The 26486-nt window shown below is 42.3% G+C and overlaps 1 protein-coding gene across 2 annotated transcripts in view; it reads left to right on the top strand.

Annotated features, from left to right (window-relative positions):
• Positions 1 to 26486, top strand: part of vari (MAGUK p55 subfamily member vari) — a 331137-nt gene that overhangs the window by 80271 nt on the left and 224380 nt on the right. For both annotated transcript variants that reach the window (XM_067150876.2, XM_067150875.2), the window contains exon 2: positions 10749 to 10870. In XM_067150876.2, the coding sequence (XP_067006977.1) occupies positions 10749 to 10870 (122 nt within the window). The remainder of the gene's footprint in view (positions 1 to 10748; positions 10871 to 26486) is intronic.

Raw genomic sequence — 26486 nt, 5'->3', positions numbered from 1 at the left:
AACCATGCCCCCTTTGCCTTTTTCTCTTGGAGGAAAGTGAAAATGCGGTTGGTTAACCGTGTTGAATTCATTCGGGCCATGTGTCCATAAAAAGTAATCCTCCTTTTTCGCATCACATCAGTTATTTTCTCCACATGCGAGTACAACTCCTGGTTGTGCCGTCTCCTAAACTCGCCGTTGTCTTTGACTGGACCTAAGATTTTTCTCAAAATCTTTCTTTCTATTATTATTATTATTATTATTATTATTATTATTATTATTATTATTATTATTATTATTATTATTATTATTATTATTTATTCCAGTAATCATGTGTGCATGAAAAATTAGCGTGAGGAATTTCTCTCAGGACCGAACAGCTTTAAACGAAGCTATGTGATTGACTGGATCCATCAGGTCGAGCTGGAGTGGGGGGGGAGTGATGATACCTTTATAAGGGTGTGTTTAACGTGCGAAATCAAACCGAGCAGAGAAAGGGTGGCCGCGGATCTGCCTTGGCTCTTTTTTTTTAATGCTATTTGTTCGGGGCGTCGACCTATTATATGGATCTCTCCCCTACTTGCACCGTGTGATATGAACTTGCGTGTAATTGGAATGGTTGAAGTGTAGAGTGTTGAATGTGAGGAAACAAAAACGTTAAGGACGACACAAACATCCAGTCCCCAGGCCAGGGATACTAGACTCAGGACGTCATTTAGGCTGCCTGCGCATCAATTTTGTTTCGTTTTTCCTCTACCAGATGTCAGACAGACGGATCTCTGTTGGGCGATCTATGGTTTACGTTTTTATTAATTTTTTCTTTTAAATACCAAATGTGTCACCAGAGATATTTCACATCGTACGACATGGAGTGTCGAATGGACATTTTACCGCCCTTCAAAAATACCATTACCTCTGCTGGGTTTGAACCCGTGATCTTGGAGTCCGGGGCTGAGACTCACCAACGACCCACAGCGGGAGCCGTATTACTGATAGAGACACGTATACATTAATAAAATATCCAAAATGTCACCGATGTTTCCAGTAATATTAAACTACAGTCTGTATGAAAGTCGGAGTATGCAATCTGTGCGAGGTTTCCTTTTAGACACGCACTCCCTACATGAACATATGCACAAAAATTAACGTTGCTCAACTTACAAAGTTTGGGAGAAATTTAACAAGCCTAATATATGATGCTTTTGCTCATTAATAGCAATATAATTTGAGCATTCCTTATTCTTCCCACATGTATACAGTATACAAATACGTTACATCACCCAGACACAGGGAGGCAAGTCACTTGACGGAAGAGTTTGCGGGAAACGACAATCCTTTTCGCAAACATTGTTCTTTGAGTTGCTCATTGTTTGCTAAACCGCAGCATAGTGTCCAGTTTACTTGTTTGCTCGTTCTAAGTTTATTCTGAATAAAAATAATACTCAACGTTTATCAATTATATTTTTTGATTGAAGTTCAAACGTCTGTGTGTGTATACGTGTGTGAAAGAGGGAGAGAGAAAGTGGCGTAATTGTAAACCATTTGTAATCCACACCAGCCACTAACGAGTGGCGAGAAGACGTGTGTTAAATGTGTTTTCCAAATTTCGTGACGGTGGTGATGAGGTGGTAGTAATTATTGTTTTAAGAGAAAGTACAACTGGGCAACCATCCTCGATATAACACTAATCAGAGAGTGAAAATGGAAGGGGTCCGACACTTCGAAAAATGAAGGTATCTGCCTAAGAAAGACAAGGGCCACGAAGGGCGTGAAATTGAAAGACTCCCTAGGCCTCCATACGTAATACCGTCGGGGTCGGAAAAGAACAAGAGTTGACCAAGAATGGTCGGATAGGATAGATGAAAGTGAGGAGCCCGGCACAAGTAAGTGGAAACAATGCCAGGACTCAGCTAAGGACCCCGTGGACGCCAGCCCATGCTCCAAAGTTCAGACCCCCTGGGGCCCCTTTCATTCGCCTCTTACGACAGGCAGGAGATACCGTGGGTGTTATTCTACCGCCCCCACCCACAGGGGAGATTTCGTGACGAAAATCCTGGATGTACTCTGGGTGAAGCAACACGTGCAGTGGCCGATGTAACAGATATTTCTAAGGCGAGCTATCTTGCTAGGAAAGAATTTAAGTTTGACAAGAAACTGGTTACTGCTAAGAAAACACTTAAAGCGACAAAGCTAAGTCAAACATATGACAGTTTTACGAAAGACGTTATCCGTAAAAAAATCACGACTTATTTTTAAGAAATTAAATACCAACTTTTAATAATACACTGACTGACAGAGCAAATGCAACACCAAGAAGGAGTGGTCAGAACTTTATGCCAATTGCAGGGTAGACTGACGTCACTGAGGTATGCTCATGATGTGAAATGCGCCGCTGTGCTGCGCACGTAGCGAACGATAAATGGGACACGGCGTTGGCGAATGGCCCACTTCGTACCGTGATTTCTCAGCCGACAGTCATTGTAGAACGTGTTGTCGTGTTCCACAGGACACGTGTATAGCTAAGAATGCCAGGCCGCCGTCAACGGAGGCATTTCCAGCAGACAGACGACTTTACGAGGGGTATGGTGATCGGGCTGAGAAGGGCAGGTTGGTCGCTTCGTCAAATCGCAGCCGATACCCATAGGGATGTGTCCACGGTGCAGCGCCTGTGGCGAAGATGGTTGGCGCAGGGACATGTGGCACGTGCGAGGGGTCCAGGCGCAGCCCGAGTGACGTCAGCACGCGAGGATCGGCGCATCCGCCGCCAAGCGGTGGCAGCCCCGCACGCCACGTCAACCGCCATTCTTCAGCATGTGCAAGACACCCTGGCTGTTCCAATATCGACCAGAACAATTTCCCGTCGATTGGTTGAAGGAGGCCTGCACTGCCGGCGTCCGCTCAGAAGACTACCATTGACTCCACAGCATAGACGTGCACGCCTGGCATGGTGCCGGGCTAGAGCGACTTGGATGAGGGAATGGCGGAACGTCGTGTTCTCCGATGAGTCACGCTTCTGTTCTGTCAGTGATAGTCACCGCAGACGAGTGTGGCGTCGGCGTGGAGAAAGGTCAAATCCGGCAGTAACTGTGGAGCGCCCTACCGCTAGACAACGCGGCATCATGGTTTGGGGCGCTATTGCGTATGATTCCACGTCACCTCTAGTGCGTATTCAAGGCACGTTAAATGCCCACCGCTACGTGCAGCATGTGCTGCGGCCGGTGGCACTCCCGTACCTTCAGGGGCTGCCCAATGCTCTGTTTCAGCAGGATAATGCCCGCCCACACACTGCTCGCATCTCCCAACAGGCTCTACGAGGTGTACAGATGCTTCCGTGGCCAGCGTACTCTCCGGATCTCTCACCAATCGAACACGTGTGGGATCTCATTGGACGCCGTTTGCAAACTCTGCCCCAGCCTCGTACGGACGACCAACTGTGGCAAATGGTTGACAGAGAATGGAGAACCATCCCTCAGGACACCATCCGCACTCTTATTGACTCTGTACCTCGACGTGTTTCTGCGTGCATCGCCGCTCGCGGTGGTCCTACATCCAACTGAGTCGATGCCGTGCGCATTGTGTAACCTGCACATCGGTTTGAAATAAACATCAATTATTCGTCCGTGCCGTCTCTGTTTTTTCCCCAACTTTCATCCCTTTCGAACCACTCCTCCTTGGTGTTGCATTGTCACTGTCAGTCAGTGTAATATTAGCTTCAGTTAACAGTGACGATACATTGCCTACATTTTCTCTCACAGACTTTTGAAAATTATAGACTTCACTAAACGTATCGAAATCGCCAATGGACACTTTTTGAAAAGAATTAAATAGTGTTGTGGAGAAGAAAGTATTTACGTCAGATTAAGAAATTTCGTAAAGAGGGTATATCTATTTATTTCCTTGATGAAACGCGGGTAGGCTAAATGCAAGGCACACTGCTACGAAAATTGTGAAATTTGGGGGATTATCGTGTGAGTTGAAATCTCCCTCCGGCAAGGATATTGTTCTCAACATAGGAAATGAAAACGGTTTGCTCAGGCGAAATAGTCTAATGAACGAAAGAGAAATGTTTTGGAGCAAGTAGTACTTCAGAACACACGCGCTTGCGATTGCTTTCTTCGACTCTCAGCCATGGTGAGACAGACTGTAGGTAATCATGGTTTTTTTGTTTTTTGTTTTTTGCTAAGCCTGGTGCAGTCTTTGTAAGACTGACCTCTGGGGAAGGGGGCCACCTTCTGTCACGTGTACAAGGTAGCTTCAAAAAAGAAGATAACAAGAGCTCGTATGGAGAAACTTTATTTTACAGCCAGCTGCACAGTATTAGGGCACTGATAAGTTTTACTATTGAGCATGCTCACCATTCTTGTCAAAGCACTTGTTTAACGGTACGCCAAGGCTTTGATGCCGGTATGGAAGGAATCTGAGTGCAGTACCTAAAGCCACGTCATGACGGCCGTATCGTCACTGAATCGCTTGCCACCAAGGTGCTTCTTCAACGGCCCGAAGAGATGGATGTCACTGGGTGCCTCGTCCAGGCTGTAGGGAGGATAGTCTTCGCTCAGCCCAGCTCGACTGGGTTTGCCTTGTTCTACGAGAGATAGAGTGAATAGTGCTGTGTTATTATATGTCCTTGTTTTGTATTGGGGTTCTGTGAGGCTCCGACTTCGCCTCACAGCCCCTGGTGACCTACCTGTTTGGACAAATGACCGACAAGCGAGTACTAACGGAGGAACATAGCCCAATTCAAGGGTATAAAACAACTTGAGGTGCAAAGGCTAGTCTTCTGCCAGCTACTTCCACTCCTCCGTAAAGGATAAGTTATGATAAACCTTCCTATACACACCAGACAATCCCATATCCTCTTTCGGCACTGGTTACCCTGTCGCGGTCGTACCAAGACATCCCCGGCGCTAGACCACTGCCGCTCAAGCGCCACTGTCACCCCCGGTGCATGGCCGCCTGCAAGGCTTTCAGGGTAAAAATTCGAAAACCTACCAGCAGGTGGCGCTGTTAACGGTCCGACTCGTTGGAAGAATGGTCAGCGTACTGGTCTTCGGTCCAGAGGGCCCTGGGTTGGATTCCAGGCCGGGTCGGGAAATTTGAATCGCTTCTGATTAATTCTTCTGGCTCGGGGACTGGCTGTATGTGTCCGTCCCAACACTCTCCTCATCATATTCAGACAACATACCACACTACCGACCACCACAGAAACACGCAATAGTGATTACATCCCTCCATATAGGGTTGGCGTCAGGAAGGGCATCCGGTCGCAAAACAGGGCCAAACCTACATGTGCGACGCAGTTCACACCCGCGACCCCACAGGTGTTGGAAAAAGCGGTGGCAAAAGAGAGGTGGCGCTGTTAACGGAACGGTTGTTGACGGAGAGGAGGCTCCGGAGAACCTCCGATTGAATGATAAGCGCGTAGTTTGAACTTGGTACGGGGAAAATGAACGCGCACTTTTACAGAAAATATATAACTTATCGCCATTATTGCACGAAACTACGCCCCTCCGTTAAGGTAATACTTGAATTATTTGGTGGTATTACATATACCAAGCTCATACCTACGTAACCCGAGCTGCACGGCCTTTTGCTGCGTGAGTGTACTTCTGGTGGAACCGATTCCATAAACTGTTTGACTCCTGTCCTCATCGCTATTGGATAGAATTACAGAATTATTTTTTCCTGTGCTGGTCCTCACCGTCGGCAGTCCTGAGGATGGTTTTCCGCAGTTTTCCATTCTCTTGTACTAAGATGAATGCCGGAACACTTCCTATGATAGCATAGGCAACGGCCGCCAACCCCTCACCTTCACCGAACATCTCCTTCAGTGGATAGTCTCCCTGGTAAACTTGGTTGGTGGTAGTAGTAGTAGTTCAGGGGCGTAGCCCACCCCACCTTGGAATATTTACGAAAATTAAATAAACGGAAACTGACAAACTCAATAAACTTTCTGAGACATAATTGTAGAATCAACCGATCTGCCGAATCTATTTTCTAAGAAGCCTCGAAAGTTGGATTTTATATTGTAAACTGAACATAACTTACCATTCGCTGTAAAACTGTTGACCTTGATCGTATTGTTCTTGTTTTATATTTTAATGTAAGATTTTGTAGTGTACCGGTTCTGCAATCTGAATATAAACATTGTCCACGTGTATCAGTGTTCTTATAACGACAAGTCTTGAATGCGCGCACCACACACGCACAAGCACCTTCATTGTGTTTTTCTTCTTTTTCTACCGCTTGTGGGGTCGCGGGTGCGAACTGTGTCGCACATGTGGATTTGGCCCTGTTTTACGGCCGGGTATCCTTCCTGACACCAACCCTATATGCAGGGATGTAATCACTATTGCGTGTTTCTGTCGTGGTTGGTAGTGTAGTGTCTGAATATGAAGAGGAAAGTGTTGGGACAAACGCAAACACCCAGTCCCCGGGCCATAAGAATTAATCAGAGGCGATTAAAATCCCCGAAGTGGCCGGGAATCGAACCCGGGGCCCTCTGAACCGAAGGCCTCAACGCTGACCATTCAGCCAATGAGTCGGACTCACCTTCATTGTGTTCTGTCTTCATTTTTTAACTATAATCCTCCTCTGTCGGCCGATCCTGGCTACGCTACTGTAGTAATTATATCCTCTTTCGTTGAATTGTACCTTCAACCCATACTCTTGCGAACAGCTGAACGTTTCTAGTGCTCTTAACGGAGCGGAAGTGCAGTTTCAATCGGAGCTTTGAATTCAAGAGGACAAATTTGAATCGGAATAATTTACCAAGGGAGATGTTCAATTTCCAAATTCTTTGTAGTTAGAGAAGAAATAGGTTTTTTTTAAAAAGCATAGGGTATCTGCCACCTGGGCATCTGCCCTAAACGCAGATCAGTGGTGGCTGCCCATGCTTTACAGCGCAGGACTTACAGACTTGAACTACTCCGTCAGCTCATAACTAATCAACCTATATTTCTGGTCACATCTTTTGCGTTTTTGACATGCTGTACAGCATATCGAGAAATTAAAAGTGAATTCAAATGTAAACTGAACCTACTGTATTCGGACACCAAACCACCACCACCACAACGAATAGCTACATGTTACTGTTAACTGTTCATCTATTAAACTGAAACTTTTGAAATCCATAATTGCAGAAGATAGATATTATACTGAGGAAAGGAGGGGAGAAATACTGTAATAATGAAAATCTTCAGCTTGTTTCCAGTCATTCGACCGGATTAGGAATGAAATGAAGCCCGAATCTAACGACGAGGATAGGAATTGTGCCGGTTGCCGAAGCCTGTCGCACTCCTCTGGGGCAATGATAAATGACTGACAGATGAAATGAAATGATATTTGAGAGTGTTGCTGGAATGAAAAATGACAGGGAAAACCGGAGTTTCTGCAGAAAAAACTGTCCCACCTCCCCTTTGTCCAGCACAAATCTCACATGAAGTGACCTGGGTTTGAACCACGGAACCCAGCGGTGAGAGGCTGGCGTGCTGCCGCCTAAGGTACGGAAGCTCTAAATAGTATAATAATAATAATAATAATAATAATAATAATAATAATAATAATAATAATAATAATAATAATAATAATAATAATAATAACACCCTCTGTGGGTGGGGGGCGCAGACGAAGAATACACCTACGGTATCCCCTGCCTGTCGTAAGAGGCGACTAAAAGGGGCGTCCAAGGGATTATTGTGCTGTATTATAACCGTGAAACTACTTGTGATTAGTACCACCACGCGGGGAACCCAATGGTTCGCTTTTACGTGTGCGTAGTACCACTATGTTAGGTACCAAATAGGTTTGTGATTAGTAGCACGCAGGAGCACCGTGCGGTCAGTCCCCCACTTAGAGTGACCTGTGATTAGTATCACTATATGAGGAACACCACGGAGTAGTCCGAGTCCCTGTGGTTAGTACACTTATATGATGAACACCATAGGTTTGCGTTGCCTGTAAATGGCGCCGCAATGTGCGAAACACCATAGGTCTGTATTACATGTGCGAATTTCATTACCTGTGAGTAGTACCATAATGTACCGCGAGTCTAAGCTACTTTTGATTAGTACCGCACCATGACAAATACAATGGTTCTACTTTCCTAGCGATAAGTACCATTGTGAGGGGCCGATGACTTGGATTTTGGACCCCTTTAGACTGCAAGCATCATCGATTCCGTATTGTGCTTTAGAAGTAGTACATTGGTCAGTAATACTATTGTTTTACGTCAGTTTCTGTGAATGTGAGGCGTTGCGGGTCGGATCTACTGATTGTTTTAAATTCATATCCATCTATTCATTCTTCGTCCTCACGTTTTGAACTCTCGTCAGTGGAGAATTTTGGACTTTTAATTTGTCATTACATTTCGTACCATTAGGGGCCGATGACCTAGATGTTAGGCCCCTTTAAGCAACAAGCATCATCATCATCATCAATAACATAAACGCAGGGTGTTCTATAAATTCTTCACGGGTATGGCCTACACTTTTCTGAGAAACAATTGAACCCATATAGATTTTTTTTTTTTTTTTTTTTTTTGTGACTATTCACATGGCTTGCATCTAAATGAGATATGAATTATATGTCGATGATAATTTTTTGATAAAAGATTTAAATGCACGGATGCATTCATTCCTCTGAATGACTATATGTTTTTTGTTAAGGGGTATTGTATGGATTATCAGTGATATAGACCAATTTCTGTGTATGCAGGCAACGCCTTTTATAGGGTGTCTACATTCGTCTACAATACTTCTTTGATCCATACAGTCGAAACTAATGCTGCGAACAAGAGGCGGCCCTCCGGTTAACCTCCGAAGCTCCATAACTGCTTTGCTTCCGTCTGTAGTACCGGAGATCAACGGAGGAGCGCTGTAATCGTATTATCCGATTCAATCAACAGGAGGGCCACCTTCTCTTCATGGCGCTACCAGTAGGCAGTCAGTGTACAAACTTTTTAGCGCGCGGTCAAAAGAGAATTGATTCGAGAAACGGTAGCCTTGCAAACGCCATGCCGGTGGCCAGTTATGCAAGAGCTCTTCTCTACGGAGCTACTTCGCTTACCCCCTTCAAATTGCATACAACGTATTATTGCAACCACTTCTTATATCATTAAGGACGGGCCGCATAGAGAATGTGGTGCCGCACCATTGTTGTCACACTAGGAAAGTTCAGATATTAAATATTACAAGGTTAGCACGCTAACCATTTAGCAATGGAGCCGGACATTAAACCTATTGACCAGGGCTTACTTCATTGTATTAAAGCTCCAACAACATTCACGTCTGGTAGAGGAGAAACAACTGATATGTCGAGCATCACATCTCGACTAACATTCAGCTCTGGTCTTCTGGAGGAAATTCCCCGTAATATTTACATTGCACTGTTGGATGTTTGACCAGTAACTAGCGAATTGTATAGGGAAAGGTATAAAAACCCTTTTCGCTTCCAGAAATTTAAAAGCTTCTCTTAAATAGTAAGAAATAGAGTAATCTGAAATGAAGAAATAAAAAAGATGAAATAGCGTATGGGTTTTAGTGCCGGGAGTGTCCGAGGACAAGTTCGGCTCGCCAGGTGCAGGTCTTTTAATTTGACTCCCATAGGCGACCTGGGCGTCATGATGAGGATTAAAATAATGATAATGAAGACGATACACACACCCAGCCCTTGCGCCAGCGAAATTAACTTATGATGGTTAAAATTCCTGACCCTGCCGACCCGGGACCCCTGTGACCAAAGGCCAGCACGCTAACCATTTAGCCATGGAGCCAAACAGTGAATAAATAAAGAAATGCCGCGCGGGATAATTGGTGGTGGTGGTGGTTACTGTTAAGAGACGTACAAGCAGACTACCACCCATTCTTAATGCAGCTGTATCGGGGCCATGTATCACGTGACCTACAGTCAGAGTCGGAGTATGCAATGAATTTGCTTTTCGTGGCACCGACACAGGTAAGTCTTATGGCGACGATGGGATAGGAAAGGGCTAGGAATAGGAAGGCAGCGGCCGCGGCCTTAATTAAGGTACAGCCCCAGCATTTGCCTGGTGTGGAAATGGGAAACCACGGAAAACCATCTTCAGGGCTGCCGACAGTGGGGTTCGAACCCACTATTTCCCGGATGCAAGCTTACAGCTACGCCCCCCTAACCGCACGGCCAACTCTCCCGGTAGTATGCAATGTCTGCGAGGTTTGGTTTTAATAGCGCACTCCCTATATGAACATCTCCACAAAAATTAACGTTGCTCGGCTTACATAGTTTAGAAGAAATGTAACAAGCCTAACAATATAATAATTTTGGATTTGATATTGCAGTGTTGTTCTATTCAAACAGGCAGCTAATATTTCAAAGAGTTTGTATATTTAATCAGGCACATTGTGCCTGGCGTGATATTTGTATATGACTAAACATCTCCAGTTTCTCTACTACAAACCTCACAGCGGAAAATCTAATTATTCTAACTCCTCGGTGATAAAAAATAAAATAAAAATCGTAATAATGAGGATTATTGCTCAGGCGAAACAGTCAAATGAACGAAAGATAAATATTTTGGAACAGGTAGTACTTCAGAATACACGTGCTTACGATTGCTTTCATCGACTCTCAAACATGTTGAGACAGACTGTTGTCAATGTTTTTCCTTCCAGATCTTTTTCAGACCGTCAGTGGAACTACATTATTTGTTAATAATGCCTTTTGCAATAGGTTCCTAATGGTATTATTGGAAGACAGTTTTTCTTCTGACATCTAATACTTTTTCCTTTCAGCCGCCTTCCAACATATTCGGGACAACATCGAGGATCTGAACGGCCGCGTGGGCGCTAACGACACGGATCTAATTTTCCTGAAGGGCCTCATGGACAGCCCCATAATGCGCTCGCTGGTCAAGGTGAGTTTTAGTTTAGTTGTACTTCAAACACACGAGATCTGTTAAATAATCGAACTCGAAGTTTTAGCCTTGTCTCCCTCGAATTACTACACCACTGTCATTACAACGTTCCCAACATCTTTCCACTTACGGAAGCAGAATAGCGCGCAGTTTCGCCTGCTGTTTCAGTCTGATCTCTTCAACTGACTAAAATCGTCGTCCTTTTATGGTAAATTTCTATTTGGGGAATAGAAGAAAGTCTGCTGAGACTATGTCAGGTAAGTAGGGTGGATGAGGAAGCAGAGTTGTCTCAGTATTCGTCAAAATTCACAAATCAACAGAGTGAACTGGCGCGTTGTTGTGATGTAAACTCTAGGAGTTGTTCCTCCGCAAGTCTCGTCTTTCCTCCTGGCATTTTCTCTCAAACGTCTCATACTTTCGAGGTAATACCAGTGGTTCACCGTTTGATCCTCAGGTAGGAATTTAGTGCACAGCACTCTTGATGTTATAAAATAGGACAGTCTACAACACTTTCATCTTCGATCTGATCTGACCTGTCACGTTCTCTTCGATTTTTTCCTGTCTGTATAAAGTTTCCCCCGCGTGAAGTCGAAGCGAATGTTGATAATGCTGCTCATAATATTCAGACAATTTGAAAATGCAAGACATCTACTCACTCGCGAACTAAAGAGCTGCTGAGCGATAACTACTGTAATTGTTTCAGAAATGCGCAGTAAATGTCTAGTTACTTACGAAGGACACCACTAGACCAGTGCCACTTTCCGGAAACCGCATTTGTGCGGTATTTTCAAAAGTCTTTTTTTTTTAATAGGCCTCGTTGCACGGTTGGCTTTGGGAATAGCTCAGGAAATAGGCTGACGAGTTCAAGACTCAAATCTCGTTCCAGTTGAGAACATGAAAGTTGCTGAGATAAAACCTGTTTCTTCCCTGCTTCCGTTGTGATGAATGACATTCAATACTTGTGATATATTTTAACCAACGTGAATTTTGAAGTCTTCAACTACCAAAAATACTCTGATAAGCATGGAAAATGCTAACCCTCTATCCTATCTTGGAACCACCACTGGCTTCTCTTTAATCATTTACATTTCACCACTTTTACTGCATGTGACTTTGATTTTATTGCAGTTGGATGACTCCTTATGGGTGTAACAATTTCCTTGTCTATCTGTCTATAACGACACCACGCCGCATTTCTGCTGGAGCGTCTATTGTTGTGCAGTCTCGATGTAACTGGTGCAGTCTCTTGTTTACGCATATCCAGTGGCGAAGTGTGCTATGAGACATTGAGACAGTCCCAACCCTAGAAACCGGACGAATAAAATGATTTGCAATTTTAAAATTCCACTTAAATGCTAAAGCATTTATTTATTTGCGTATATTTCTACGTCTCCTCGGCTCACTGAAGCAGCAACCAACGCTTGCCGTGGCCACCACATTGTGTTGATTGGTTGTTTGTGAGATGTTTTCACTCAATCACTACTGATCTGCATTTAGGGCAGTCGCCCAGGTGGCAGATTCTATCTGTTGTTTTCCTAGCCTTTTCATAGATGATTACAAAGAAATTGGAAATTTATTGAACATCTCCCTCGGTAAGTTATTCCAATCCCTAACTCCCCTTCCTATAAACGAATATTTGCCCCAATTTGTCCTCTTGAATTCCAACTTTATCTTCATATTGTGATCTTTCCTACTTTTAAAGACACCACCCAAACTTATTCGTCTACTGATGTCCTCCCACGCCATCTCTCCACCGACAGCTCGGAACATACCACTTAGTCGAGCAGCTCGTCTCCTTTCTCCCAAGTCTTCCCAGTCCAAACTTTGCAACATTTTCGTAACGCTACTCATTTGTCGGAAATCGGCCAGAACAAATCGAGCTGCTTTTCTTTGCATTTTTCCAGTTCCTGAATCAAGTAATCCTGGTAAGGGTCCCATACACTGGAACCATACTCTAGTTGGGGACTCGCCAGAGACAAATATGCTCTCTCCTTTACATCCTTACTACAACCCCTAAATACTCTCATAACCATGTGCAGAGATCTGTACCCTTTATTTACAACCATATTTATGTGATTACCCCAATGAAGATCTTTCCTTATATTAATACCTAGGTATTTACAATGATCCCTAAGGAAACTTTCACCCCATCAACACAGTAATTAAAACTGAGAGGACTTTTCCTATTTGTGAAACTCACAACCTGACTTTTATCCCCGTTTATCATCATACCATTGCCTATTGCCCATCTCACAACATTATCGAGGTCATTTTGCAGTTGCTCACAATCTTGTAACTTATTTATTACTCTGTACAGAATAACATCATCTGCGAAAAGCCTTATCTCTGATTCCACTTAACGACTCAACTACGGCACAGCAACACTTTCACATTTCACAGTAAATTCGTAACAGGCGCATGCGCAAGGGCGAAAACAATAACATTCAAAGAAAAATATAGCAATGCTTCAGACGTTCCTTCAAACGTCTCTCGCAGTCTCGCTGTTTAGTGCTCGCTGACGCCGAGTATATTGTCATGCGTAGCCTCACGCACTGCCTTTGCTGGCGGGACCTAGTGTTTACAGTGCACTGTGTCTTCTGGTATGGGCTAGAGCAATTTTGTTACTTTCATTGATCTGTCTCAGCTTTATCCTTGGCTTTGACAAAATGAAAGTGACTGAGGTATGAGTGATGCTAGTAATGCCATTCCTTCTGCAGCCAGTCCCTGCTATGAATGGTGTGAAAATATTGCTCATAGGGTCAGTTGGTGCATGCATTTCAGTGGGCTTGGCAGACTGATATGTAATAACAACTTCTGGCTCGGTGAGGAAAGCAATGGGAAACTCCCTCACTCCTCATTTCCCTAGTACGCCTCTTCAGTGATGCCTAGGCCATCTATGACAGCTGATGGTGGAGCTGTTGAGAATCCAACCAGCCTTCGGGCTGAGGACTAAATATACAGCCTCACGCACTGCCTTTGCTGGCGGGACCAAGTATTTACAGTGCACTGTGTCTTCTGGTGTAGGCTAGAGCAATTTTGTTACTTTCATTAATCTGTCTCTGTCTTGTACTTGGCTTTGACAATATGAAAGTGACTGAAGTATGAGTGATGCTAGTAATGCCATTCCTTATGCAGCCAGTCCCTGCTATGAATGGTATGAAAATGTTGCTCATAGGGCTGGTTGGTGCATGCATTTCAGTGGGCTTGCCATACTGCTCACTTAATTAGCTTAGGAGTAGGTCTCTTACTTTCAGTCCACATTTCTTTTCGTATGTTGATTTGGAAAATTCCTAAATGAATAAACTGTCGATAAGCCCAGGTGAGTTTAAATCGTACATTTCTAAGTCTGAATAATTCTACTGGAAAAACCTAAAACTCAATAACAATGCACACCGTATAAATGAAAAGCTAGAGAGAGATGCGTGTGTGTGTTTGTGTTTGTGTGTGTGTGTGTGATTCTTTCCGGATATTCGTCGCGTCGCGCTAATTCAGATAAGTTTTCGGCAACTATGAGACAGGAAAGGAAAGAAATAGGAAGGAAGGAAGGAAGGAAGGGAGGAAGGAAGGAAGGAAGGAAGGAAGGAAGGAAGGAAGGAAGGAAGGAAGGAACAGTCCCACTATTCACCTATCAATTACGCCTATACAACTCATTCCGTTACACAGTACACTGACTTAACAAATGTCATGGGATAGTCACCTAATAGCGTGTGGGGCCTCCTCTGGCCCTGCGAACTGCAGTGAGACGCCGTGGAAGTGAGTCGGCAAGTCCCTGGTAGTCCTTTGGACGCAGCTGACACCAAATCGTTTGCAGAGCGGCCGCCAATGCTTGTCTGTTCGTGGGTGCAGGATCCATGGCACGGAGCCTGCGTTCCAGGACATCCCAGATATGCTCGATTGGGTTCATATCGGGGCTCCTGGGTGGCCATGGCAGTCGTTGGACCTCCGTTGCATGTTCCTGGAACCATTCCGTCACATTAATGTACGTGTGCTGTAAACTGGTTCATTGATTTCGTGCTTTCTGCTTACGATTTCCGCCCTACAGCACATTCCACGTTAAGAAAACAGTATTGCTCTTTTGGACCTACAAGGAGTGAACACACCCCCTCTGAGACACCCACAATTTCTCGTGATTGAGGGATATTATACTGTACTTTGTAATATATTAAGAAATATAGAAAAAAAGGATGAGGCATTTTTGCCAACGAGATATTAAAATAAGTACATAATATTTTCTATTTCATAAATTAATTTTGTAGGGAGGAAGCACAATGGCACGAACAGCCATCGCGTCGTTGCCTTCCTTCATTCTCCTTCTTCTGTGCTGCTCTGGTACAAACCTTGTGTAGTCCCCTCACTAGTTTCTTCCGTTTATTGTCTTGAACTTAAATACTGAATTTCATGTATTTATGTGCCGCCGTTTTCCTATGATAGTGTTGAGCAGAACCGTTCGATATGGCAACCCTGTTGTCATAAGAGCAATGCTGTTTTCTTAACGTGGATTGAGCTATAGGAGAATGAAATGAATCTCTCTGGGGAGCAAAGTATTCCGGTTTCGAGTCCCCTGGACGATCACATTTTCAATTGTTTTCTAGAAAATTTTGTTGGATAGCAGGTTTGTTTTGTATTATCGGAAAGATATACGGACACAAGACTGCTCATCATGTGCGTGGATTACATTCACTTCAGTTCTGTAGTGCTATTTTTGTTGGGCAATGCTGGGCTCACCCTGGTACGACCATAGATCAATCTCAAACTAGTTACGTATACGAGGAAGGCCAATGACACAGATGGGTTGTGACATTGATGTGCCTGTCACCCGCACTCTCTCCATTTAAAATAGGCCTAAAGATCGATCTAATGGCGTAAAGTGTGGAATATCTAATCCACGCCTATTTCATACAGTTGCGGTTATGAATAACAGGATGAGTATAATTTGAGGAATTGATGTATGTTCTTACCTTTGACTCACCAAAAAAATGTGTTACACATAGATTTTTTTGAAAGAATGTAAATCCTAGCGCCCGATTTATAAATTAACCCGTTGGGCCCAGGTCCAGAGCGTTAATTGTTTGGCGGGTGCAAAGTTCGCTGAAATGTAATAATTTATTCTTGCTGTTCTATGAATGAATGATATTTCAATGTATTTGGTTTTTAATTGAAATTGCATTGTTACTACCTTTTATAAATCATTTTAAAAGCAATTAGCATCATATTATCAAAATGGTTTTAAATATTTTAAAATTATAATTTGAACACAGTTAAATATAGTGCTCATTAACTTCCTGTCTTCAATAAAAAAGCTTGGATTGTCTACCCCCTCCAAAACTCTCCGACTTGTTTTGTCTTGTCTTGATAATTTGATGGGCTTAGCGTGATAGCGGTGTACCCAGTCACCGATAACTCTCCGACTTGACACATACAGACGATGCGATGACGCCTATCGGGTTTTTCAGGAGGCGACACTGATCACGCGCACTTTTCCTACGCTGCTTACTCGTAGATCCTAACAAGATCTTTCCGAGTCAATAAGTTAATCGAAAATTCAAGTTATCATTCATGATTTTACGTAGACAAATAATTAATTATTACACCAGACATTAAAACGAGTTTTTTTTTTAACAATTTCCATCATAATCTAACATTACAAATGCTGTTTTTGTAGATTAATAATCAAATACCGTTAATACTTATTATCGAGTTTTATTATCAGCCTGTAGGCTTCACTTATATTACAATTGGAGGGGGCGCTACGACAGACTAGCATGATTTGTACTAGTTGAGATACGAGGTATTAAATACCCAAGAGTGGAAATGTTTCTTTCCTCAAGTCGGCTATCACACTAAATCCAGGCCTGGTAAATCCTATTTTACTCTTGTGACGTTTTGAAGTCGCTATTAAGTTAAATAGGCTTATTACGTTTTCATACTGGACGCTACGATAGACTCGCATGATTGGTATACTCACGATCATTAGAATTTCGGGTGAGAAGGGATTCGGGTGACGTTTGGGCGTAGATTTTGGCCAACCCTGAGCGTGAAGGAGAGACAAGTGGGGCAACGTCTCATGTGTTCCTCATCCAGGAGGTGTGGCTTGTGACATCACGCACTCAAATTCACTCCTACTCGATTGGCATTTCTTCGGGAACTGATTAAGATGTTTGAACGATTAACTACTAATTAAGGAAAACGATTACTTAGCTGTAATTTCACTGTGAAGAGTTTTACACGATGCAGTTCCGCCCCAATAAGCGTGGCATTAAAGTGTTTGATCAGCACTGATAATAACTCCATAGGAACGGCTCTCATACAGCCTTGCGTCTCTGATGATCATAAATATTTAATGTCAGGTTATTTTTTCTTTAGATAATAATAATAATAATAATAATAATAATAATAATAATAATAATAATAATAATAATAATAATAATAATAACAGTTACTTAAATTTCAACGCCGTATTCATTTTACGTGTGCTGATTAGTTGCGTGTTAGCAATCTCCGCCTGCTTTGGGTATTTTTATAAGGGAATATATCACAGCCTATGTTGAAAGATAAGTCTGACGACGCCAATTTTCTCTTTTAAAGCGTGGGGTTGGCTCAAAAATGTGAGAATTTATTTATAAAGACTTGTGGATGTAAATTCTGACCCATGATGCATATATTGTTACCAATATGAACAAATTTAATCGAGGACGACCCAGTTAGTACACTCACAAAAGTATATTCGACAATGAATAACCAAATTTCACTAACCACTTACAATTGTCTGCATGCTGTCATTTCTTGATGGATGCAATACTTTTGCATTCATCTCTTGGCACAGGCCAGAGTAAAGAGTAGCTTCCACCGAAGTCCCAGTCTCATCCATGGCTGTGGCAATATGGAAGCTGCTGGGGCATGGGTGGTGCTGAGTAATGACATTCGGAGGACGGCCAGTGCGTTTAAGTATTATGAAAGGTGTTGTTCATAGGTTCAGTCGTGCTGCAATAGCACTTTCTGGCCCAGTGGGGAAAGCAATGGCAAACTAGCTCACTCCTCATCTTGCCTAGTACGCCTCATTTTGGTGCTACCATTGGTTTTTTGCAGTTTCCTTATAACCGCATAACCTTTGGTGGTGCTATTTGGGGACCCCAGCCTCTGGGCTGGTGACCTAACAGACAGACTTACAAGTGTCTTGGCCTCACAGGGGGGATTCGGCTGGCAGTCTTTACCTGACTGGTTTCAATTTTCACTTGGCTTCGCACGCACCAATCACTCCACACAGCAGCTCCATGCAGTCAGGTTCAGGTTCTATCACAACACGCGTTGCTGTACACTCGGCTCGACTCCAGACAAGACCAATAACTTACACAATTCACATGAACGTTCCACACACTGAACTCGCTACGCAGCACACAGCGTTCTAAAACAAGACAACAAAATTTAACTCTTAATACCAACTACTCTGTTCGGGACGAGACCGCTTGTATATACCTGGTGATAAAGTTCTAGTATCTTCGGGGTACGGCCAGAATAAGAGTGTTCTAATTTCGCCTTCAAGAAAATTCACGGAGACACCAAACAAAATTGGCAATAGAAGCCAGGGTCGTCACATGCCTGCAGGCCCGCCGGTAGCTCCCCAGCCTGACTCACTCATATCTTCAGGAAATACCAGGAAGGACTGATTTTTGCAATGAATAGAGAATTTTACGCCCGACATAACGGTACCATTGCGGTAGACTTCGGACAATTAGGATGGAAATTACTTGGTGTACGCAATGTTAAAAAATACCAAATGCACGGAAACAAATGTTCATGTTAAATAATTAGCGCCGGGCTGAGTAGCTCAGTTGTTAGAGCTCTGGTCTTCTGAGCTCAAAGTGACGGGTTCGATCCCGGCTCAGATCGCTAGTATTTGAAGGCGCTCAGATACGTCAGCCTCGTGTCTACAGATTTGCTGGCATGTAAAAGAACTCATATATGACAATATTCTGGGATCTCGGCGTCTCCGAAAACCGTAAAAGAAGTTAGAAGGACAAAAACCATTATTATTATTATTATTATTATTATTATTATTATTATTATTATTATTATTATTACCGTGGTTTGGTGGATTAGCAGAGGTGAAAGAAGGTGCGGGGGTGAATGGGTCTAACTACAAGGCCGAGATATGAATTAAAATTGCATTAAAGGTTATATTTTCGAAAATAGCAAAACTTAACAATTTTCACATAGAATTTCAAAATCTAACAAATAACAAGTCAACAAATGACCGACATTCAGGTACAAGACCAGGAAAAGCCAAGATTTAGAGACAATTTAACAATCTGGGCTTCAAGCCCCAAGTTTTACAATTCCTGAGCTCTCAGCTCACAAACACATATTTACCAAAGGGCAGAAATCCCCTCCATACATGGAGCACTTACTCCCAACTTTGAATATCAAGCCTCTCTGAGGCATTTTTACCACAAATAATTTTCTGAGCCTATCAAAGGCCGCAACAGACTTTACCATTAACTGCCCTCAAGGCACACTTACAAAGAAACAGCGGTATCTTGTACCCAACCTACTGGGCCTTAGCAGAAAAGAACAGGTTAAGTAAATGGCTCAAAATACCAAGATGAATGAGGCGTGCACTTGCACTCCTACATGAAACCTTTTTAAAACCTACGAGGCACTAAGCCGATGAAACAGGGGCTATTCCCAAACTATGGAGGTGACTCGTATAAGAAAATGTTAAGACATTACAGAAAGGAAGAAAACGTAGTCACCTCCAATCAATAGGAAGGGGAGCTCGAGAGGGTAAAGCACTCTCTATCCCCGAATTGCAGTTACAGATTTTAATGAAGTTTTTACATCAAACGGCAAAATTTTCATGTCGAAAAGATAGTTTACATTGTAAAGGGATTCGGACCTTGCCCGAGGGTTAAACTGCTGAGCTAGCAAGAAAATAAAGATATTAAAGGGCCATTACCTTGTTGAAGAGCTGCTGCCTGATGAAAGAGGCCCTTCCCGCCTCCTGCTACATGTCCATACACTAGGTTAAATGTTGATGAAGTGGCCCAGAGACAAGAAAATCAGCAGTTTTTATACCCTCGGGGAAAATTCGAGACCTTTCATGAATAATTAAGACACGTCCACAGGCGTTTATTGGCTTCAGTACACAGTTACACACACAATAGAAGAAGAAAGACACGATTGGTCAAAAATTAATTACAGAAATAATTGATTGGCTAACTTCGAAACTGGCGGAAAGAAAAGATTAATATTGCCAACCCACAAATGAAAGAACGAAATTTAGTAATAAGAAAACTTATGAGTACAAAATATCCTTAAGAAAGTTCCCTCACTTCGCACCAGGGTGCATGATCATAGTTTTTAGTAGAGACATCTATGAGACAATGTCCAAACTTCTTGATAAATAGTAAACAAAAACACGTCGAAATTAACACAGTGACATCTTCAGAGCAAAAGTTTAAGGAGATCCAGTTTTAAGTTCACAGCTTCTCATTTAGAGGAGTACTTTAAGGCGGAAAATTCAAATGTGCCTCGTAGAGGTGTACCAGCCGGTACAATTATTATTATTATTATTATTATTATTATTATTATTATTATTATTATTATTATTATTATTATTATTATTATTATTATTATTATTCAATTATGTCGCTAGGCGACCAGCCAGATAAGTTAATTAGCTCCAATAACATAGCATCTGTAAAGATAAAATGTTAATCAGTTTTTATTTCACTTTATGTATTGACTTGAAATTTGCCTGCTTTGATGCCAGTCTCTCACTGTAAATATCATCGGCCACTTGTAAATAAAGTTGCATTGAATCAACTATGTAATGTATCAGACTTGCACTGCGCGACGTTGTCACAAAATCCAGGGGGACAGATCCTCAACTGTCCCCAACCGTATTAAAAAAAAAAAAAAAAAAAATCTTTAGTGGGCTATCTTCCTCATGACCAACGTTTATTTCATTATTTGTAGGGTCGCATGACAAAGGGAGATAAAACGTGCAGTTAAACAGACTAGCGTGTGTCTCACTTCTGTAATAAGTACTCTCAGTGAATCAGAGCTCTTGTGAATCGTCCTGCAATTAAACAAACACGAACAACCACTTGGCCTGACTCTCCAGCACAAAAACATCGTACGTATAAAGAATGTGCGTATGTTTTAGAGTAAACGTAAAAATTAAACAGACTGTGTTACTAGTTTCCTTTAGTGATATTACAAAGACTTTTGAGTTGCATTGTCACAGGGTTGTAACTCTTAAAACCAGTGTTTCTGAACGGGTGGGGGTTCTCAGTGCAATTGGGGAGGGGGGGGGGGATCATTTCAAACCTTTTATAAGCATTATTAAATGCAAATTTTACATTAATAAAATATTCTTTTGGAACCTTTTTCTTTGAGAACTAATGTTTTTGTATAAGAAATACACAAACAGGTATCACATTAAGTTTGATATAAAAGTTAAGTGTTTCATTCATCATCATCATCCTCATCATCAACGTGACCATGTTAAGACGTTGTTAAACATTTAGTCATTTCAGAGTTCCACTCATTGGCTGAATGGTCAGCGTTGAGGCCTTCGGGTCAGAGGGTCCCGGGTTCGATTCTCGGCCGGCTCGGGGATTTTAATCGGGTCTGATTAATTATTCTGGCCCGGGGACTGGCTGTTTGTGTTTGTACAAACACTTTCCTCTTCAGACAACACACTACACTACTGACCACCACAGAAACACGCAATAGTGATTACATCCCTCCATATAGGGTTGTGTCAAGAAGGGCATTCGGCCGTAAGTCACGGCCAAATCAACATGTGGAACACAGTTGGCACCCGCGACCCAGCAGATGTGGGAAAAGCGGTGGTAGTAGTAGTAGTAGTAGTAGTAGTAGTAGTAGTAGAAGAAGAAGAAGAAGAAGAAGAAGAAGAAGAAGAAGAAGAAGAAGAATCCGTGATCTGCATTTAGGGCGGTCGCCCAGGCGCCAGATTCCCTATCAATTGTTTACCCAGCTCTTTCTTCAATATTTTCAATAAACTTGGACATTTATCGAACATTTCCCCTGGTAATTTATTCCAATCCCTTACTCTCCGTCCTGTAAATGAATATTTGCCCCAATCTGTCCTCTTGAATCCCAACTTTATTTTCATATTATGATCTTTCCTACTTTTAAAAGCTCCACTCAAGCTTATTCTTCTACTTATGTCATTCCACGCCAACTCACCACTGACAGCTTGAAACATACCACATAGTTGAGCAACTCGTCTCCTTACTCGCAAGTCTTCCCAGTCCAAAGTTTACAACATTTTAGTACACTGCTCCTTTGTCAGAAATCATCCAGAACAAATCGTGCTGCTTTCCTTTGAATTTTTCCAGTTCTCGTATCAAGTAGTCCTGGTGAGAGGGTCCCATACATTGGAGCTATACTCTAACTGCGGTCTTACCACAGACTTGTACACCCTCTCTTTTACATCCTTACTACAACTCGTAAATACTCTCATAACCATGTGAAGAGATTTCTAACCTTTGTTAACTACCTCGTTAATATGATTACCCCAATAAAGATAATTTTTTATATTAACACCTAGGTACGTACAGAAGAAGAAGATTTAGTAATTTCAAAGTCATCTTCATACTGGTCACGAAGGGCGTTGAAGGGGTGGAAAGTAAAGCCTTCTTCTATCCGTAATCTCGGTCGGCACTTGGTGGGGTAGAGTAGTGAGCTCTACGTCTAATCACCTTTGCTCCCAGGAATTAACCTGATACTCATGTTTTATGTAGGCTGAGTGAACCTCAGGGCTGTGAGCACCTCGAGAAGTAGAAATCTCGTTTCTTAATTTTTCGACTTCCTATGAGGGAATAGAACCCTCGTTCTTCCAGGTGAACCGAACACGCCTTCACCACCTCGACCAGGCAGCTCCTATTTGTATTATTACGCTAGTGTTAATTTTCTTTAAATCACACTTAACAATTCAGGAAGCAGCATGAATGTACGTAATATAAGAGAAAAGGAGCTTTTCCATCAGAAAGGTTGAAAAGCACGATCTTAGACTATGGAGGGTAGTTGCCCAGTTGTACTCCCTCTTAAAATAATAACCACCACCACTCTTATAAATTCCACGTTAAGAAAACAGTATTGCTCTTATGGACCTACAAGGAGAGAACACACCCCGTGTTAGACACCCATAATTCCTCGTGATTAAGGGATATTTTACTGTACTTTGTAAAGTATTACGAAAGATAGATAAAAAGTATAAGGTATTTTTGCCCTGAGTTATTAAAATAACTATATTACATTTTCTTTTTCATAAATGCATTTGTAGGGAGGAAGAACATTGGCGGCAACAGCCATCGCTTCGTTGCCTTCCTTCATTTTCGTTCTTCTGTGTTGCTCTGGTACAAACCTTGTGTAGTCCCCTCACTCTATGAACCGCCGGAAGCTCACTTCTGTAGTGAAGTCGTCTACAGTATTTACTCTATTTGTTGCGTGTGTGTTTTGAGGCTTTAAATCAGTGCGTGATTGTCTTATGTTGAGTGAGAGTTATGCGATTAGCCTGTGTGTGGGATTTCTTTATTTAACATTAATACTGTGATCTTTTGTAAAATCATCTACAGTATTTAATTGTTGGGTCGGTTTCCTAGCGTTTATTGCCTGTAAATGCAATTAAATCCACCCCTCGAGCCCATAAACATTATTTGTCTATTTTCTCCCCCAGTTTGCCTTACACTTCAATGCAGAGGTTTTTCATGTGCCTTAGTTTACCTCTGATTCTGTACAAACCAAAAATAGTCCCTGTAAGACCCTCGTTCTCTTTAGTTCATAAAAATAATTTGTAGCTTAGTTTCTTCCGCATTTTGTCTTGAACTTAAATACTGAACTTCATAAATTTCTGTGCCGGCGTTTTCCCGTGATGGTGTTGAATAGAGCCTTTCGATATGGCAACCCTGCTGTCATAAGAGCAATACGGTTTTCTTAACGTGGAATGAGCAAGAGGAGAGAGAGTGCCTGCCATTATAATGAAAACTCCACAACCTGATTGTGACTGATGGTAGGCAAGCCGGCCTACCATTACAATGAATATTCCCTAACCCAGTCTTCATATGAGAAAAGATGTTCGGTAACTTCCCAGTCATGTTTCTAGGGTAACGTTAAGAGCTATGCTCACAACGTGTACACTACCTAACCTAGAATTCTGTATATAATGTAGAATTCCGTAGCGAAGTACGGGTAAATCAGTTAGTATCTCTATAAAAATTAAAGAAAATAATCTTCATCTTGAGCCTCCGTGGCTCAGGTGGCAGCGTGCCGGTCTCTCACCGCTGGGTTCCGTAGTTCAAATCCCGGTCACTCCATGTGAGATTTATGCTGGACAAAGAGGAGGCGGGACAGGTTTTTCTCCGAGTACTCCGGTTTTCCCTGTCATTTTTCATTCCAGCAACACTCTCCAATATCATATCATTGCATTAATCATTCATTAATCATTGCCCCAGAGGAGTGCGACAGGCCTCGGCAGCCAGCACAATTTCCTTCTTCGCCGCTAGAAGGGGGCTTAATTCATTCCATTCCTGACCCGGTCGAATGACTGGAAACGGACTGTGGACTTTTATATTTCTTAATGATACTGCACACTATGTATCTGCTTCGTTTAATGATTTGTGCAATTTCGGTGTATGATTTGCCTACTTCATGCAGAGTTAGCCTACTATTATTTTTCTTTCTTCAGTTGTAGTTTCCTTCCTAATTTTCCCCATTCCACCATGAATCACCAGTATCCACATCTAATATAAACAAGGTTCGTAACTGAGTACACTCCTCAATGTTCAAGTCAGAACAGATGCGTACTACTCTGTTTTGTTGATAGCTTTCATCGGTGTGTGTAGACTTCTGTCCATCTCTTCATGTATGATCAGGATTTTACTGTACGTATTTTAGCGCATGTGTGCATAATGTATCGTTTCAATTCATATTGGATCGAACAACGTACACAGTTTGCAACCGTGCCTATTTTATGCTGACTAATGGTTCAACGGGCCTCTGTGTAAACATTTTGACGGTGTAAGCACAACAATTTTTTTTTAAAATAAACAAACCTGGCTTTGAACCTGGTAAAAGAAGCTGGGCAGCCTTGATAGAGTCAGAATCAGATTTGTTGTTTAATTGGCGCAAGACATCTCTAGAGTGTGACTGTGAAGCGTCTTGGCAGACCATCTTACATAAAGCCACAGAATGTCAACGATCTTACCATGAAGATATTGAAGATTTCCTCAAGGCCACCTCAGGTGTTTTGATGATCTGAATGGTAAATTATACAATTGTTGTGTACCTATAAACTTACAAGGGGGCATTGCCTACTCGTCACCACCGATTTCGCTCAAATTTATAGAACATGCAGGGCTTGGCTAGAAATGAAAGTACCCGAAGTGGGAACTCCAGATGGCCAAATAAAAATAAGAATGTTGACGTGGCTTTCGCAACGTATAAGCCACTTATGGTTAGCGTGCACGCTGAGCAGTTATTTGGCGTAGCGGTAAGAGCTCGGACTAGTAATTCGGTGGTCGTAGTCAATCAATCACTACTGATCTGCATTTAGGGCAATCGCCCAGGTGGCAGATTCCCTATCTGTTGTTTTCCTAGCCTTTTCTTAAATGATTGCAAAGAAATTGGAAATTTATTGAACATCTCCCTTGGTAAGTTATTCCAATCCCTAACTCCCCTTCCTATAAATCCCTAACTCCCCTTCCTATAAACGAATATTTGCCCCAATTTGTCCTCTCCCCCTGCACTAACCATTTCATTTCTTTTTTCCTTCCTTTATTTTTGTATTACAATCACTTTTGATTTAGTTCCGTTAATTTTCAGTGACCACTCCCTAGCGTATCCTATTCCGAAACCTTTTTCAAACTTTTCTGCAGCCCCCCTCCCCAAGTTAAAGCCATCAGCATCACGTCGTCGGCAAAAATCAGTCCTGAGATCTCTAGTCCGTTCATCACCGGCACTGCCCAATCAATTCCTCCGTGCCCCTGCAATATATCATTTATGAACAATAGAAAAAGAATCGGCGATAATTTATATCCCTGTTTTAATCCTATCTTACAATCCATCGGACTACTTATAATATGCAATACTAAATACAATGAACATTCTGATATATCGCTTCTACTGCCCTTATAATTTTCCTTGATACCCCAACTTTCCTAACTTTTCTATTAAGGCCTTTCTACTTACAATATCAAACGCTCTTTCAAAGTCTATGGCAGCAAAGTATACTTTGCCTCTTTCCCTTCTAGGTATTTTTGTAGTATCATCTTCACTGTCATTATATTGTCTGACGTCCTTCTGCCTTTCCTAAAACCGCCCTGAAAAATCGACACTACCGACTTCTCTTCCGCCCGATCCCTTAATCTATTTGCTAATACACGTGTGTAAATCTTACCGAATGTGCCCTCTATAATTACTTGGTACATTTCTATTGTAAATCGGGCATATAATTACCGTTCCCCACTCTTTTGGCAATTTACCACCTTCGAAAATTTTGTTGAATAATTTTACTATGCCCTCAATCATCTGTCCGCATTTATCTAATCTCTTTCCAAAACTGGTTATTGGTCCCGTTCCTCCCCTTCCC

This window comes from Anabrus simplex, chromosome 7 (genome assembly GCF_040414725.1).
Source record: "Anabrus simplex isolate iqAnaSimp1 chromosome 7, ASM4041472v1, whole genome shotgun sequence".
NCBI classification, from domain to species: Eukaryota; Metazoa; Arthropoda; class Insecta; order Orthoptera; family Tettigoniidae; genus Anabrus; species Anabrus simplex.
Note: the sequence above shows the minus strand (reverse complement) of the source record. Positions and strands in the feature narration are given on the sequence as shown.